This window comes from Musa acuminata, chromosome BXJ1-8, assembly GCF_036884655.1.
Source record: "Musa acuminata AAA Group cultivar baxijiao chromosome BXJ1-8, Cavendish_Baxijiao_AAA, whole genome shotgun sequence".
NCBI classification, from domain to species: Eukaryota; Viridiplantae; Streptophyta; class Magnoliopsida; order Zingiberales; family Musaceae; genus Musa; species Musa acuminata.
Genome location: NC_088334.1, coordinates 37585001 through 37603233, shown reverse-complemented (window position 1 = coordinate 37603233; position 18233 = coordinate 37585001). Strand labels below are relative to the sequence as shown.

At 35.7% G+C, this 18233-nt stretch overlaps 2 protein-coding genes and 1 long non-coding RNA gene across 5 annotated transcripts in view; 2 read left to right on the top strand and 1 right to left on the bottom strand.

The window, feature by feature from the left end:
• The first annotated feature begins 1570 nt into the window (after positions 1-1570).
• LOC103994828 (uncharacterized) lies at positions 1571-5929 on the top strand. Of its 2 annotated transcripts, none has more exons than XR_672484.3 (3): positions 1571-1845; positions 1955-2043; positions 5579-5929. It is a non-coding gene; the product is annotated as an uncharacterized LOC103994828 (long non-coding RNA). The 2 variants fall into 2 exon arrangements; XR_672485.3 differs by having other exon boundaries at positions 1573-1845; positions 1966-2043.
• Positions 5930-7453: 1524 nt separating this feature from the next.
• Positions 7454-15686, top strand: LOC135587774 (putative pumilio homolog 8, chloroplastic). 2 transcript variants are annotated; one of them, XM_065079528.1, is made up of 5 exons: positions 7462-9263; positions 9417-9579; positions 13422-13585; positions 14929-15187; positions 15257-15683. In XM_065079528.1, exons 1-5 carry the CDS (start codon positions 7822-7824, stop codon positions 15362-15364), a joined length of 2136 nt encoding a protein of 711 aa, XP_064935600.1. In that variant the 5' UTR covers positions 7462-7821; the 3' UTR covers positions 15365-15683. The 2 variants fall into 2 exon arrangements, with proteins under 2 accessions (XP_064935601.1, XP_064935600.1); XM_065079529.1 differs by lacking the exon at positions 14929-15187 and having other exon boundaries at positions 7454-9263; positions 15257-15686.
• A 396-nt stretch (positions 15687-16082) lies between these two features.
• LOC135587773 (annexin Gh1-like) overlaps positions 16083-18233 on the bottom strand; it is a 2890-nt gene continuing 739 nt past the window's right edge. Inside the window, exons 4-5 of the mRNA XM_065079527.1 lie at positions 16808-17020; positions 16083-16508 (exon numbers count right to left, since the gene is read on the bottom strand). Of these exons, the coding sequence (XP_064935599.1) occupies positions 16212-16508; positions 16808-17020 (510 nt within the window). The 3' untranslated portion in view covers positions 16083-16211. The remainder of the gene's footprint in view (positions 16509-16807; positions 17021-18233) is intronic.

Here is an 18233-nt window from a genome sequence, read left to right as displayed (position 1 = left end):
ATGACATTCAGAAGGGACTAGATCATCTTTAATCTTTTTAAGTTAGATGAACAATCAAAATTTGACCTCGCACTAAGTATATAATAGATATTACATTTTATTATCAACCTTTTGGAACAAAAATACTGTATATGATAGAAAATTCTCGTTTCCTTTAGGGAAGGAAAAAGAGAGTCGGCTTAAGAACCAAAACTCTCCCTCTTATTTAAATCTTATAATAATTCATTTCTTGTTGATTAGTTTAGTTGGTAAAAATTTTGATAGTTTATTATAATATCTTTGGAGAGCATAAAGGTTTATTATAATATCTTTGAAGAGCATAAAGGTTTATCCAAGAATGTGATCGATTGTCAAAAAAGTTAGTGATCTTATAATCTATCAAGAGAGACATTAAGATTTGAAAAAAATTTAAATTAAAAATCTTTTTTCCTTGCAAGCTTGAATTGAATTGTTGTGGTGACTTGTTAAAAAAGAAATATGATACCGTATAGAAATTAAATTTATGATATATAAATTACACTATTTTTTAAAAAAATAGGGTGCTAAGGGTTAATGTAGATTATTAAAAAAATTCAAGAAGATATATTTTAAATAATATTTTTTTGATGATGGTGTTCTAGACCTAAAGATTATATTTTTATATCTAAAACATTGGTTAAGTGATGTGCATCATATATACTTATCAAAGATTAAAAACTTAAATCCTCATCCGACATATTTTGAAATGTATTAATTAGTTTAGCTAATAAAATTTTGATAAATTATTTACCTAAAAAAATAAAAAGAAACCAGAGTTAGAAATATAGATATCTTGGACTATGGATTAGGCATGACTTTTCTTAGATTTGAAGTGAGACATGATCTAATTATTTATAATCTTAATACTTGGACCATTAACACCTATTCACTAACTCTAGTGAAGAAGATTAACGATGCGATGTCTTTCTCTAATGGCAAGTAAGATATCCACCGGATATCTGATACCACTGAGATGTACAATCTGTGGGAGTAAAAAATAACATCTATTTGGAATACCAAAAAAGTTTGATGCTTCTTCTCGAGAAAAGACACCAACTAAAGACAAAAAGAATTAATTATCCACAGGGATTTTGTTGGGGAACAAAAGAAAAAGTTAATTATCCCAACAGGCAACCTTGTCGTTGTTCCTCAACATTATGACCCCACCACAAAGCATCTACTCATATCATATTCTGTCTTTCCGGCCACGTTCCGATATTCATTCAATTTTAAATATTTAAATTTATTCATTTATATATCCTATATATATATATATATGTATTTATATATATACATATACATACACATATATATATATATATACATATATATATAGTATGTATATGAGACGTTGTGGGAACTTGACCTGGCGCCCTCAAACAAGGCATGAGAAGTGGGATCCACGGGATCAGGAGAGTGTGCGGAAGCGGGTGAATTGGAACTACGTGGAATTAGGATCCCCAAATTCTGGTGTTGTCACGACATTGTAGGGTAACCGCTGAGCTAACACAAAAAAAACACCCCCTCGACCTCGAAGCCAATCGCAGACTCCGCGAGTGACTGTATCGGGAGGGAGGAGAAAGAGGTGGATCCGTCGTTAGTCGTTTCTCTCTCTCTCTCTCTCTCTCTCTCTCTCTCTCTCACGCACACACTAGACAACAAAGCGTCTTTTTACGGCTGTGGATAAGAAATAGAGAGATCAGGGGGAGGGAGAGAAGGGAGGGAAGGAAGACGATGGAGACGAGCGCTCCGACAAGGAAGCCGCGGGCCTCAACGGATGATCCGCTGACTTGATCGGAGGCGCCTGCTTCCCGCTGACCGCACCAGGTACGTCTCGTGTCCCGCGGAAATCCTGTGGTTGTCGTACTGAGTTCTTGATGTTTGGTCTCTGATCGCAGACCGTACTCCAACTCTTTTGTTGTTTCTTTCTGGCAAGGACATTTGCAGTTGTCGGATGAGGTCCACGAGGTGCTGCTCGGGGGGGGGGCAGGTCACCGAGGAGGCGGCCGAGAGCGTCCTGTAGAGGTGAGATCTGGTTGTGTCCAGTCTTGACTCCTTTTTGATGCAGAATCCTGTGAAACTAAAAGGCGTTTTCCTCGGCGATTCTTCGACATTCTGCTCTAAATTTTGCTATATCCTATATATTTGTACTAAAAACTTCTGGAGATTTCTGCTCAACGAGACTTTTGACATGTATGGTTTCAATCGACTCAAAAGATGGAGTACATTGCTTCACAATTCGCTTCAGTTTTCATATGTGTAATCTGTAGTTTCGTGGACTTGAGATGCTTAAGGAATGATATATCTTAGTCAGAATTTTGCCCAAGTATGGGGCAATTGCCTTTCCATTTCTACAATCCGGCAAATGTTGTTGCAGGGATTTTCTTTTAATTAAGTTGTTCTAGGCGGTGCCTCATTTTGGATGACATATAATGCATTAAGTTTCATGTCGGAATAAGATTAGGTATTTGTTATGTACCTGGAGAACGGTATGGCTTGGTCCTGTCCCGAAAGTGCAAGGTCATCCACGTGGATTCTTAGGGCAAGGAGGTTAGATGAATGAAGTTGGATCGGGGATTGGCTCTTGGGCCCCTGTTGAGGGGGGCCTTGAGTTGTGCCTCTTACGCCACGTACCTACATGACAGGTCGACGTCGGGAGTGGGATTCCTGACTCGACTCCTCCGATGATTAAGTCAGTAAGTGGTCTTTGTGGTGAAAAGAGTTCGATCCCCATCTGTGGGTCAGGGGGTCGGCTTTTATACCTACGGGGCAGATCCGAAAATGCATGGGTCGTTAATGCCTGCCGTTGTCCTTGTTCGGCGTGACGGTGAGAGTGGCCGACCCGTATGCTCTCCTGACAACACGGGTTGACCTGCACGGTCCGAGCAGCACGAAGTCAATCGTTCGCCGTCTGCCAAGTCAGCCTTTCTCCCCCTCGGACACGTGTTGGGTCATTCCACATCAGCTCCTTGTGGCTGCCAGGTGTCGCTTTGCAGTTGGTGTGGGGACATTCCCTATCAGTATTGAATCGTATGTGCTTTGTTCATTCTCTGCATGAAGGTTCTAGAATAGGAACATGGTTGATATTGTGCATAATGCAAAAGCATATACGCTCATAATAATACATATATATGCATGTATATATTCTATATGTAGAATCTAACTTATGAAATGTTTTGATTCTATCAGTTTCCGTCTCAGCAAACCTTGCTCAGGTCCCTAATTAAAAGAAATGATTGATAGTGTCATTTTTTTGGGCTAACATTGAAGATGTTAATGTAGGATGAGTAACAATGTTATTGATAATAGAGGAATCAAAAAGAAAAAGAATAGAAAAATAGTAGCCGAAAAATATTGAAAAAAGAAAGAGATAACTATCAAGATGAAGGCCTTGCACCTCCGATACGTGGGCGATTGAATCATATCATCGAAAACATAATTGTGACATCGCATCACTCACACACAAGTTCGAACAAAAATAAGATTCATTGATTCATCTCTATTTCATGCATTATAATATTCTAACCCCTTTTTATAGGCTCATGCACAATATTAAAAAGGAAATCATAGTATAATAAAAATTACAATTGCATCAACTTAAATATATGATCTATTGCTTTCTACGAAGAAGATAATATTCTTGACTTGATTTGAAGGATAACCTTCCTTTGTTTGACGATATTTTGATTGATAGACTTCCATATTTGATAGTAGAGATAAATCTTTAAAATTTTCCATCAAAATTTATAATCCTCGATCAATAATAAATTTTATTTCTTCCACTCTTTTTTGCATTTGTTTCCCTTTTCTTTGCCTTGAGTAGATGTTGTCATATGATAATTTATGACATGTGCAAAATAACATATAAACTAATAAAATTTATTCAAGTAACATATAAACTAAATTGCTCCTTATCAGATGCTCTATTAGACTAGGTTACAGATGCAGTAGTTATCTTGTTAATTTTTTAAGTAGCAAAGTTTAGTTCATTGTATAAACTCAGAAAGCAGTTTTAGGGCAGAAGTATTACATTTTTTATCCATGGTCTCCTATCCAACTTCACATCTAAACCCACAATGAAATTAGTTGCTGTTCTGAGTGCTGAAAAATCTCTAAACCCTGATTTTTATCTTCAGACTTGTTTCTCATTTTAGTAATTTTCATTTTTGCTTCCATGACCAAGTAGATATATGTTACTGGAACAACAAAAATTTGTTAATTGTATTTGCAACTACTTGGGTATTTTCTAGTGAATTCTCTAGTGATGCGTTTATAAAAAAAAAATATTGCAATTAATTAATATTGCTTTTAGTATGCTCTCCTTGCTTAATGAAATCAAGCTCCTAATTTTTCTTTGAATGATCAAATAATCCAAAAGATTTTGGCACTAATAATGTGCTTCTTTCTCTAAATCAACAAACAATATATGTAATTAGTTAGATCTCACAGTGCCAAATGAAATTGCTTCTCATAAAAAGCTAACTTCACTTGATGAGGTAGCAAAGCAGCAGGACCTAAGTGGGTCTTTCCAGAGTCAGAGAACAGATTGAAGAAGCAATTATCTGTGCAAAATGCATAAAATTAAGTGGACATGGCATTTTCGCTCCTCTTGAAGTTCCACCTAGGCTGTGAGAAGCATGGAATTTAAATATGAATTGACAAGGACATCAGAAAAACCACTCTGAGAAACTCACAAACAAAGGGAGTTTTTATTTGTTCTAAATATATGTACACTGTCTTTTACGTTGCCATGCACAATGCTTATGTATCTTTTGGTGTTAGCTCTGCAAAAGATGTCTTATTCTAGCTTGCTATTTTTGATCCTGACAACTTATTTTTAATATCTAATTTAGCAAAGACTATTTGAATGAGGTTCCTTTTAACTTCAGCTACATGCTGAAAATGTATTTGGCTCGTTCATTTGTTATGGCAAGGAGACTTGCATGGGACTCATATTCATGTTGTCAACACAGAGAGTTGGATATGGTCATATATAAGAGAGCCAAGTTTAGGCGAAATTTTTATCATCTCAACTCTTGGATTATAGATATTTGGGTTTGTTGATATACAGTTTCTAGATTTGTTTTTGTGCGAATAACATTAATATTTTTGATCTCATGGTGGATGAGATGACATAAATTTGTATTAATCAGGATATCATTACAAGTATTTTTGGCTGAAAATTCAAACTCAGGACCTTTTGCTCTCATGCCATCTTAAAATTTTATCGATGTCCATAGATGATATATGATCTTAATTTATATTCTTAACAATATATCCAACTTCGTGTATGTAGATTGGATATATATCTTTGTGCTCTTAGTTCTAATTTTGACGTCCCATCTATCATCATGCTGAATACATTTTTTATGCTCAACTAGTGTTGCATCCTTGTTTAGAACTGTGTTTGATTACATGAATCTCTTCTATTGATAGCTAGAAGCACGATTGATTCCGCTTCAGTAACTTGTCATTTTAATGATTGAATAACAGTTCCATTGTGCTTGAGTCAATTTCTGCAACTACTTTATGATCCTAAGTTTTTTTTCTTTTTCTCTAGAGCTCTGCATGTGTTTAAAATGGCGAAGATTACAGGTGAAAACAGCTGAGAAAATTCGTACCCATTAAGTGGGAAAAATGAGTGGCAATGACATCATCAACACAACAAGGCTCCGTGGAGAGAAACACTTGGTATGGCAAAGCTAAAACAGATTATTGCAGTTTGTCTTCTCTGACATGTTACCCTCTTTTCTAATGGTGGCCTCCATGCTTGGGTTCGAAGTTCCTTACCTTGACTGTTTTAGGAGAGCTTTATGCTGTTGATGATAAGTGGTTTGGATATTATAATCAACCTTTGATGATTAGTGGCTTGGAATAATCTTCATTTCATGTATTGACTTGGTTTGGATCATGATTCCTATGGCATGCATGATGATCAAGGTGAAAGTATTAGAAAAAGAAATGGGCATTCTCTAATATGATCACTAAAATTTAAATGTAGGTAAATTTTGTTGTTGATATATTTCAAAGATAGTCTTCTAATTAGTTTGATTCAGACAATTTAACCTCATGGAATCAAGAGCAGAAACTCCAAACAAAAATCTAATCTTAGCTTGGATGAGAATGAAAAGAGATGGCAAGAGTCGATTAAAGTTTGAGTGGATATGGTTAAAAGGGGTATGAGTTATAGTTAGTAATTCAGTTAAATTTCTCAAAAGCAGCATTATATATGAAACACTTGAGATATATTCTTAGCACAGCAATGCTAACTCTGAGCACTAAACAAGAGATTCTAATTGAAAGTAGCATGGCTGCTAAAAATTATGTTGATCTTAAAAACAAGCACAACATTTTTTGTCAATTCTACCTTCAAGAAAAGTAATTACAATCTTGAAAGTAGTGTAGTAAAATCAACAGCAAATTAATTACTATCTGTCATGTGGTTAAATAGGCATGCAAAGATTAGCAAATAGCATAATATGTTCAGATATGTCAATAAGTTACTTATTGTATTTGGAATACTAATGTCTCAAATTAATAATGTTGTTTCACACACTACTTGAGATTGCTAGTATCAAGAGGGCTTAACAATAAAATCAGTCTTTACCTTTTTTTTTTTTTTGGGTGCATATAGAGAGTAGTGATCCCCACAAATCAAATATTGTTGCTTTGCAAGTTGAACAATCAAAGAGTACAACAGCAAAATCACATCCTTAAGAATAAGTTTAACGACTCCTAAAAAGGATATTTTTATTGCACAATTTAAGGAGATTTTTATGAAAATTTTACTACTATTCATTATGGTCTGCTCGGGAATAGCCCTCAATTAAACAACTCCTAATGTTCTTTAGCCATGATGTTGCAAGTGACACAAATGAGTTAAATCATTTCCTTACAGCTTCCCTCTTGATACATGAATCCAAGAATCGTTTATATTAGTAAAGGAAGCAAGATTTAGGATAAGTATTACTTGAAGATTTATTTGACATAAACAAGCAAGGAATTAGGGATCTGATAGAGAATATACATGTAATGTTGCGTCAGGATATATATATATATATATATATATATATATATATATATATATATATATATATATATATATATATATATATATATATATATATATATATATATATATATATATATATATATATATATATATATGATTGACTCAAGATTGTGTGAAATTATATGATAATTATAAAAGAAAATATAACTTGAATAAATATATGCTATCAACAAGGTTTTTCAAATATTTCAGCAACTCAGCTCAGATTTTTCCCAAATATCTCAGAAATATCCGGTAATTTTCCACTAGAGAACGAGTCAAGTATAACCACCCCACCATATATTGCTGCTAATTAGTAGGTGAAGTAACTTAGACCTGACCGTTACTCATCCACAAGAAACAGAAACATCGTCTTCCCTATCTCCTAAAACTTCCCAAAACAAAAAACAAAAAAGCCCCCAAGTAAGAAAGTCAGCGTTCGCTGTGGGGCTTATACAGAAGAATAATGCTGTGGTGGAGTTACAGTGTAGAAGCCCCCGCCTTCCCTTTCCGATGATGCCTTGTTTCCCAGTCGTATATATAAAGCCGCTATAAAACCCCTCGGTGTGTATCCCCCCTACCCCTTTGTGTTCTCCTACTCTGCTTTGTGCTCTGCAGATCCTAATGCAATACCCCGACCCTTCCCATCTCCTTCCTCCCGATCCCCTTGCCGTCCCCGATTTCCTCTTTCGCCTTCCCCATCCCCTTTCTTGATCGATTCTGATAGGTTTCTGGGCTCTTCGGAGGAGGAGATGCTGGAGGAGGAGGAGGAGGGCGGCAAAGAAGCCATGAGGATGGGGAAGCAAGAAGAGAGGGAGATGGAGATGCTGTTGAACGAGATCCCCCGTGCTACATCCCCTCGTCTTTATCATCAGCATCCTTGTCGTCGTCGCCATCATCGTCTGTTCCATAGCGATGCTTGTGGCGGCGACGGTGACATGCACGCTACCCATGGTTTGTACCTTGCCGGCCTCGACGAGTTATCATCGCCTTTCCATGGGCTTCGTGATGTCCATGGCTATGGGTGTTTGTGTGGTGGCAGCCCTGCATGCCTCCCGCCCCTGCCGCCCCCTCCCTCGGAGGGGTCATCGTCGTCGTCGGAGTCGGGATTGCTCTCCGGCAGGCTCTCCCGGGTCGTCGATGAAGTCGTTCGACAGCGCACGCCCACTGATTCGCAGGACCGGATGTTCCTGGAATTTGGCTTGCTCGACAAGCTTAACAATGTCCACCTCGGAGTCGATCCAAAATTACCAATTGGTCATCGACCGATGTCGGCGTCGATGGAACAGAACATCTCAACCAACCCTTCTCTGTTCCAGAATGATTATGGCGATGATGTACCGATGGAAAGCTTTGTTCAGCGTGGTTATGGTGCTTGCTGCCATTCCCTTCTTCCAAACTCTCTGATGTTTAATGTAGATAAGAAACCATACTTGTCTCAGTTGCAGCAGCATTGCCCTGTAGATGCAGATTTAGTTGACCCATATTTTGAGAATTTCCCTTATGGAGCAACCGAATTGGTTGCCGGTGGTACTCTGGGAAGAAATTCTCACTATAAGGGAAATTTTGGTGGAGGTTTTGCTTCCCCTATTAATCGTCCTTGCCCATTTTCTGATGTCTACTTCTCGTCGGAGAAGATTAGAGTAGATTCCAACTGGGATGCCTCAAAGTTACATCACAGCTATCAGGTGTTGAATAGACCAATGAAGTCGCCCCCTGTTAATGTAGGACCTCAGTCGGTGAGGCTCCCTAGGAACATGGAGGCATTTGGATCTGATGACAGTTTAGTTATACAGGGGAAGGGCCTCCATTACGTGAGGAACCAATGGACTGATAACCTGAAGGGGACTAAAAGATCACAGTTTGATGGACAGTTGCATGCACAAAGTATGCTTCTGACTCTTCCACTGAAGTATGATAATCTGATGGGCGTCAAAGGATGTACATACTATATTGCAAAGGATCAACACGGGTGTCGATCCTTGCAGCGGAAGCTTGATGAAGGGAAGCATCAGATTGATATGATTTTTAATGGTGTCATTGATCATGTTGTAGAACTTATGGTCGATCCCTTTGGGAATTATCTCATGCAGAAGCTACTGGAAGTATGCAGTGAAGAACAACTGCTGCAGATTCTCCTCTTGTTGAAGGAAGATCCAGCTGATCTTGTTAATATCTCCCTAAACATTCATGGGTAATTACAGCTTGCTCATCGCCTACCAATATTAATTTATTTCATTTTGGATCTTTCATTAGCATGCATGGTTTCTAGCAGTAAGTTGTTCTGCTAATGTTTAAATGTTTGAATCCTTACTTTCTAATAACATTATTTGAATTCATTTCTCAGGACAAGGGCTGTGCAGAAATTGATAGGTAGCCTTAAAACTAGGCAGCAAATTGCACTGGTCATATCAGCCATAAAACCTGGGTTTCTAGATCTAATCAAAGACTTAAATGGCAGCCATGTGCTTCAACATTGCTTGGAATCTTTTAAGGTGGAAGACAATAAGGTATTGGTTACTTGGCCCTAGAAAATTTTTCATGATTAATCACTCCAAACTTTATTCCTATCTATGTAATTAAGATAGCTAGCTGGCCATTAACCTTGCCATTTACTTTGACTTTGTTTATTCTATTTCTGAAAATTTTAAATGGTTTTCATAAAGTATTTGTCAAATGTCTTTTTTGTATTTCCAAATTCTTCTATCCTTTCAATATTTTTGTTAATCAATGTTCATCTTCATCCAATACTGTGTAAAAAATTCTTTTCGATGGTTGTCACTTGAAAGAACCTTCAAGCAGAGCAACTGGAGTGCATTGTTTAATTAACTGCTATGTACCCTTGTTGAATTCTTTATCATTTTCTCTTATTGTGAACATTGCAAATGTTGGTTTCTCATTTCTTGATCATTTGTTCTGTTCATATTGCTGTTAGTTTCCTTACAATCCTAATTGTTAATTGTTCCAATTGATGCAATTAGATACTATTACCTCTTAGCATTTGATATGTATGAAATTGTGGATTTAGGTGTATTTGGAACTCCTCTCATCAAAATTCTTGTCATTGGACGTGTCCTGTTTCTTTAGATACCTCTATCATTTATGCTTCAGATACATGTTTGTCTCCCATGTTAGTCTTGCTGAGGAGAATACAGGCTTCTATCTGTACATTTTTTAAATTTAAGTTCCACAGAAAAGGTAATAACATTGTTGGGCTTATGACCACCCTACATATGCAGGATTTCATATTACTTGAGGCAGCAGTATTGTATTGTACTCTGTACTTTGATTCCAGGATATCTATGTTTACATCAAAGATAAATTGTATCGATAAGACATTTATGTGTGATTATCTGAAGCTGAAGGTTACATCATATGCATTTTAGGTTCATTCTTAGTATTTGGTATGCCACATCCTAAGCTATATATGATCTGACCTTGTATACAAACATTTGGTTTTCCCCAATTAAATTTCATTTAATAAGAGCTGGATATTGTCTTTTTTACTAGTGAAAATTTGATTGCATCCTATTTTGTAAACCTGGCTGTTACTTTCTTTGTCAACTCTTAGCGACCACATTATTGGTACTGATTTGGTGTAACATTACACAGATAAATTCTTATTGTTGATTATATACTGAGATCAATGTATACCACAAACATGAGCTTGTTATATGCAATATAACAAGAGAAATGATACATGTATGAAAACAACAGAGTAGCAAACTATTGGTCAATCTTGATTTTTTTTTTTAATTTTGCTTGTTACAGTTGAAAATTTTCTGTGGTTGGCTTGTACTTGTATTTTCACCATGGGAATATGAGCTGTGAGAAAGTGACAATATTCTTGGTTCATATCAATCTAAAAGTCCTGCAGTGACAAAGGCAATCATATATAGTGTTCCCAATGAGTGATTCCAAAAAGATATCGTTTTTGGGTGGTGGACTGTGAGTATGGAAGGGAAAGTATTGCTGAAACCAGTAGTGGAATACCTTCAACTTTTTGTTTGTCTAAACAGAATTACTTGCCTAATCATTCTGAGATTTAAGAATTTTGAAAATGCTCAATGAGAAGCAGAACAAGAAGCAAGCATCATTTCTCAGTTGGCAGATTGTTGATATAGCAAGCATTAGCTGTTCTTTTCAAGAAGTGAATGCATCTTATTCTGTTTATGCATGAATTAGACTAACTGTATGTCATTCTAAGTGTTTGTCTGCCTTTATACAGGTGTCTGACTATATGCACAGTGGAATGGTCAGAAAATACAAGCAATACTATAAGAATATTGTAAACTTCAATATAAAGTTATAGATAGAAGATGTTAGGAAGTTAATTAGGTTCTAACTTTTACTACTGGAGAACTAGTTAGTTGATGTAGGGCTCAATAGCTTAGGGTCTTATATATGAATGTAGGTATAAGTCGTTTTGAATTCAAGCCATTTTATGGTATATGATTGTTTTGTGGAATCTTCAAATGAACTATTATAATTCTTTTAGCAAGGTTCGTCTTATCGATTCTGGTATATCGAATGGTTGATCATATAGTACATAACTTAAATTTTTTTCTATTCTTAAAAAATAGAAAAAAATTTAAGTTAGAAATAAATAAAAATTTAGTATAATTGTAACAAAATAATCTAAATTAGGAAAGAATAGTAGTATATATTTTTTTTGGGATTTGAGGAGTAGTTTTGTGATACTTTTTAGATCGTTCTTTCGTTGATATTGAATTGTATATAAAGAATTGATTTAAATTGTTAAATTATTTGTTAAATAATTTAAACTTTAAGATTCAAATGAATTAAGTAATTGATCTATGGATATACTTGGTTTTACCACTAAGAAGAATGACGGGATTCCACAGGTAGTGGATTGGATTCCTCGATCCTATATATTGTGTATATTAATTTGATATGTTTGTCGAACCTAATCTTGAAATTGATCTCAGGACATAGTATATTAATACACTATATGCCATTGGTGCATCAATGTGGTGATGTTGTAGTTTGATCGTCGTGATCCACATGTATCTGAGGCGGCTCTTGAGGCAAGTATAAATGTGACATGTATTAGGGTGGAGCATAAATAATGTCTTCACTTCTACTTTTGTTATTGATCTACTGCTCCATATTATAAGATTGATAACCATACTGTTGCTCAAAGAAGAGTGACCACCTATCACATTGAGCTTCATGATTTGAATCTTGAGTGACGTGTGTAAAATATTGTTCCTCGGTTTATGCACCACCTTCAAATTCTGTATATGGGACCATCAACTCCCCAACATCATTGTCATTGTCGAACGAGGCATTGTTGTCCACGTCGTTGCTGTCTCTAGACCAAGTAGGTTGCTGAATGCGTTGAGAAGTTGTCTACATACCTTTGATTAGAGAGTTCTTTCTCTAATTTAGGTGTTAATCCCCCTTAATTAGTCCCCCAAACTTGATCCAATCTACAATTCGTAATTTTGTGGAGTTCAATAGAGTGTAAACGAGAGAAATATATGAGTGAAAAAGTGATTGAGAGAGTAGATGAATTGAAGAGTGTGAAAGAGGAGAAAATGAGGGGGTAGAAAGGGTTAAAAAACCCTTAGATTAGGTTCAAACAGTCAAATGGATCGTTAAATTCAACAAATCCTAGTCATTGATCGGTATTAATCGAAATTTGATTGTTAATGGTTGGGTTTTGATCGTTCTAGTTGGTATACATCTTGTTTCAGGTGATACAGGGTCCCTTATTATGGATTGCTCGGTACAATATATTCTGCATGTCGGTCCCCTATCGGATCGGTATGTATCGTATGTACTGCCCAATATAAGTTGGCATGACGAACCATGCTTTTTAGTGGTTGTTTGGGATATTTACAGAATTATATATCTGAGTTATTTTGATGTAGGAAGTTTTACTTTTTTTATATTTTGGTTTTGAGAAGTTGTTGGTTTTCAGTTATAAGAGTTCTGATAGTCTTCTTTGGTTTATTTTGTGAAATCATGTTTTTTTTTATAATTGGAGTTTTGTCCAGAAGTTACTCCTAGCTTTATTTAGGATTTGGTAAACTTGCTTTAACAAGGATATAAATAAAGGGCCATACAATTAACTGGTAGTTGGTATTATTTGTCAAATTAAAGTTGAAATTTCTGACTTTCAGTTGGCTGGTACCTTGATTGGTATCTGCTTTTATTTATCTCTTTTGATCTGTTTATTCTCTCATGGTTGTCATTATCAGCTTATAAAATTAGCATAAGCAATAAACTCATAATTTCTTCTGCTTCTAGATTTTCTTTCTTTGTTTACTTGGTTTTATTTATTCTTGTGTGATTTACTAATTTCAACTGTCATATTATGTGGCAGTTCATTTTCAATGCTGCTGCAAAGCATTGTGTTGATATAGCAACACATCGACATGGCTGCTGTGTATTGCAAAAATGTATAGCTTATTCAACTGGAGAGGATCAGGCAAAGTTGGTTTCAGAAATTTCTGCTAATGGCTATGAACTTGCTCGAGATCCTTTTGGGTAAATATTTTGCCCTGAAACCTTACCGTCCAATTTTAATTGAAATATGTAAAACACATGTGAAACTATAACCATAACTTGCTTTTTTGAAATTGTACAGTAACTTTTCATCTCTGTTTGATCATCTCTTTCTCCATGAGCCACAAAGTACTGTGATGAATCCAGTTTTTCAGCATATATTTTGGGGCTCTATTTGATACCTGTCTGGCTATCTGATATTATTTTATATAACTGTTTTAAGTTATACAAGCGTATACTCAAGTCGTTGAGGCAATTTATAAAGTGGTTATATGCTTTCATTAGACTCGTCATTGTTTATCTGATCGCTGATCTTGGATGATTATTTTGTTGCCACAAAGTATAGATAACTTGTTTTTTTGGGTGCATTGTGGAGTAAGTTATTCTCGATAGTGACCATTTGTCAACTAACATCCCTATGATCATCAATGGTGTTCTCTTGAGAAAGCCTGCAAATTCATAAATTTTCATCTGGACTTTTGCATGTAGCTCTTAGTGTACTGAACCTTATGTTGAATCTTACTCACATTAACCCATCCACTTTTACATGCCGAAAAGAGTTCTTGGGAACTATTGAGATAAAGGGCAAATAGAAATAGAACATATTGCTTTTTCTATCCAAGTTCTTCTAAGATATCCACTATCCAATGGAAAGAATTATTGGCAGTAGTGGTTATCCATCTGATTGACTTTTTCAGCTGGACCATTTACTGGGTTATGCTTTTTCACCATAAATTGTTGAAGTCTATAGCATTACGTATTTGATTGTTGTTGTATTTAATGAACTGGAAACTAGTGCCTTTTAACCTTGACAATATTATATGCTGGTAAGAAAAAACAGAGATGTTAATATTATTTGCATTTTAGTTAGGTTGAGTAGTATGGTATTTAAACATTAATTTTTGAAAATTGAGGTATATTAGTATGTGATTTGTTTTATTTTCACTGAAACAGAAGTCCCAATGGCATCTAATTCTTTTGAACGTGTTCTGCATAGGAATTCTGTAATTATGCTGCCTAGACAGTCAACTTGGTTGTGGTATTCTAGGGCATAGAATGGAGCTGTTCCTGGATTTCAAGTTTTTTTGGTGATCTAAATGATTTATGGAATATTCTTCTTCAACACTCATTTCAAGTAACAGTCCAAAATTACTTGTAGTCTGTTGAATCTATTGCTTATATTTTCTGTATCGATCGGTTCCTTAAATTATTCTTAGTTTTTGTCTTCTTCACTCTTCATTTACATAAATTAGGTTGGTTTATATTATTAAGCTCCATCATTGCTATTGCATTATCAAACTTATGAGGTCTCTATTTTGTTCCAGAAATTATGTCGTCCAGTATATTCTAGACCTTAAAAACCCTTTAGCGACTGCAAATCTGGTATCTCAATTCGAAGGGAAGTATGTGCAGCTCTCTGTACAGAAATTTAGCAGTAATGTGGTGGAAAAATGTTTGAAAACTTTTGGCGAAGATGATCGAGCCACTATAATAATCGAATTGCTTTCAGTGTCCCATTTTGATCAATTACTGCAAGACCCTTATGCAAACTATGTCATCCGATCTGCCATTGAAAATTCCAAGGTTTCAATATCTAACTAATCTAGCAATAATATACCAGTACTTCGTCTCCTAATTCTCTTACCGATGCAGGGCTCTCTCTACACAGCGCTACAAAAGGCCAGCCTTCCTCATGAAGCAGCCCTCCGAACTAACCCATACTGCAAGCGAATCTTTTCTCGATTACGAATGAAGAAGTGATGTAAAATCTGGAAGCTGAGTGTCTGTTGTTGTTGTCAGTAGAAACAGTTGTCTTGGAGTTCAAACTGTAAGAGTGGATGAGGTTCTTATTTACCAAGTTGTAAGAGTTTTGTACAAATAAGCAATTTTGCTCCCAATTGCTTGACTATATATCTGCTAGAATATTCTGCCGTTATGAGATTGTCTAGAGCTGGTGATTGTATAGTGTAAAGAGAACATCCTTTTGGCCCTCCTCTTGCTGAAACTAACGGAAGGTGTCAAGTGTTTTAACCTTTCTTACAAAGGTTAACAGGTTTTTATTTGTATTGCAAGTTTTCTGCATGTTATTTGTTTTTGTGCTAGAATTTATAGTGAGTTTACACTATTATGTATATATAATTACCTATTCATGTTAGTTTTTGTTGCAGAATGTTGATTTGAGAAGCTAGCTATTTGTAGTTTTGGCTTATCGAAGAACTCTCAGCTTAATGCCTCGATGACTTGCGAATCCACTCTTTCTTCATAGTTGATTACTAAGACTACGAGACGTCGAAGGTCCGTATATCTCAATTTGTTGATGGTGTGTGACTAAAGTGAAGTGTCACCACATTACATGATTTCATAGGAACCACAATTTGTGTTTCTGTGATCTTTCTTCCTTTCAAGATCACATATATATACCAATAATTTGCATGTGGACGAGACTTGGAAAAGGAACCACAATTGGTAACTCAAAGTGTAGAAGTAGGAAAGAAGTTGATGCATAATTCAGGTTCACAACTCAGCACACACCAAGTGATTTGTACCTGAGGATAATGGTGGTGTCTCACTAACACACACCAAGACCTTATTCATCACAACAACTAACTCAGGCATCATCATGTCCAATCAATGCAAGGAGGAAGTCCTCATAATCACCAGTAGTATCTTTTTTTACGGCGCGATAGAGTGTCACGCTGTTCCTCTTATGGTACAGCTCTTTTATCTGTTTCATGTCCACCTCAGCACGAGTTGTTATGACTCGAGTAAGAGACCCCTCATCAGTTCCCATCTTGTTAATGGCGAGTCGAATAACCTTCTCAAGATATCTTTCGGGGCATGTGATGCAGCGTATGATAGCCCTTAACACTGATAGGAACTCATTCTTTGGATCAGACTTCAAATCCTGAGAATGACCAGTAAAAACATAATGTAGAGTGTGAAGGTCATATAATCAGAGAATCAAAATATTTGCATATGCTGTATGACTAATGAATGGAGATGGCAAAATATGGATATAGGAAGGGAACCACAAATACTTAGAATAGGTAGAAGAATGTCAAAATAAAATGTGAAGTGACATGATAGTCAAAATTAACTTGTAGCAAAGAATTGTTTGTATATAGCTATAGGCGAGTCAAATTGACAGATTGCGTTGAAACAGTGAGTGTTGATTGGATGACCAAACTGATAAGTGGTACATACCTTATTAATTGGATTACCAAACTGATTCTTGTAGTCATTGAATGTTGCAAGCAGTTGTGCTTTGCTCCTTGTTGTGAGGATCCTAATAACTTCTTCATGGTTGTAATCTTTACCCTTAATCTTCTCATGCAGCATCTTAGCCTCTGATTTCGCCAAGGATGTGTTCACTTCAGATCCCTCATAACGATATGAACTTACAAGTGGAACAAGCAGCTACAAAACATGTAACTTACCAAGTAAGTTTAAGAAGTGCAACAATTGAAGAACTCTAAACCTTGTCACAAAAAATTAAACAAGCATCCAATATAATGCAAGATCATGTACATCAATATGTCATCAATTTGGATGAAAAACATATGCAACTAACTACTAGGTGGACCCATGTAGCCAACCTGAAATAGCAGTCATCATTATACAGATAACTGTCATGAATTATAATGTAAATAGTTGATCCTAAATAGTCTTGCTTCGAGAGAGATCTTTTGTTGACATTTGGTTTCTAAGACTTTCATTCATAATAGGTATTGATACATATGGTCAGACTCCAAATTTATCTATGAAGTTCTGTTAAAGCATGGCATCATCTAACATTTTTGTTCTTTAGATTAACATGAATGGATGACTCTGCTGTTGCAAAGGAGTACATAAAAGAAGACAGAAAGTGATATAAGTTAAGGACATTAAATAGCCAAAGGAGTACACAAATAGAGTTCTCTCTGAATCTGCCACTATCTAGCATTTTAATTCTTCAGATTTTTGAATGAATAACCCTCCAGTTGCAAAACATAAAGAAAAGACATTAGAATAATAAGTTTTTGACATTGAAGCGCAATCACATGCAGCAGCACACTAAACATACACACACAAACAACTGCTTCATGTCTCTGTGGATAAGCATATTCAGATTGCATAAAATCACACTTCGGCGAAAAAAATACAACCAATTAATTTGTTGTTGTTAAAATTATGCCTAAAATCCCCACCAACAAAATGATCCAAAAGATTGTTCCTTGAAATTAGTACAATGTCAACAGCATTGAAGGTGGACTGAATGGCAATTACAACTAGAAATAATCCATTAAAATCCTTAAGCTTTGTTGATAAATCACATATGAATCAATTCCAAAAGAGAGAGAATTCTACAGAAGATTATTACTTGCCAACATTAAATTGTCAACTTTAATTCCCAGTTCCACACATGCACAAAAGCTCAGTAATCACTCTCTATATGGTAGTGAACAATGAAAGTTAATATTTAGATCTCTCTTTAACCCACAATGAAACAGAGCATGGCATTTGCCATTCTAGAGAATGCATAACATAATAGAGATAAAATTTGGATCAAGGAAGCAAATTTCAGTGTGATCACTACGAAGCAAATAATAGATCAAGCAAGATGAGAAGCAACAATCACATTGGCCATTCA

What these genes read in the sequence shown, in the direction of transcription:
- LOC135587774 (XM_065079528.1), top strand. Translation starts at nt 7,822, where the DNA reads ATGCTGGAGGAGGAGGAGGAGGGCGGCAAAGAAGCCATGAGGATGGGG. An exon ending in TTAAGGTGGAAGACAATAAG is followed by an intron (nt 9,580 to 13,421) that starts GTATTGGTTACT and finishes ATTATGTGGCAG; the next exon opens with TTCATTTTCAATGCTGCTGC. An exon ending in CTGCCATTGAAAATTCCAAG is followed by an intron (nt 15,188 to 15,256) that starts GTTTCAATATCT and finishes TTACCGATGCAG; the next exon opens with GGCTCTCTCTACACAGCGCT.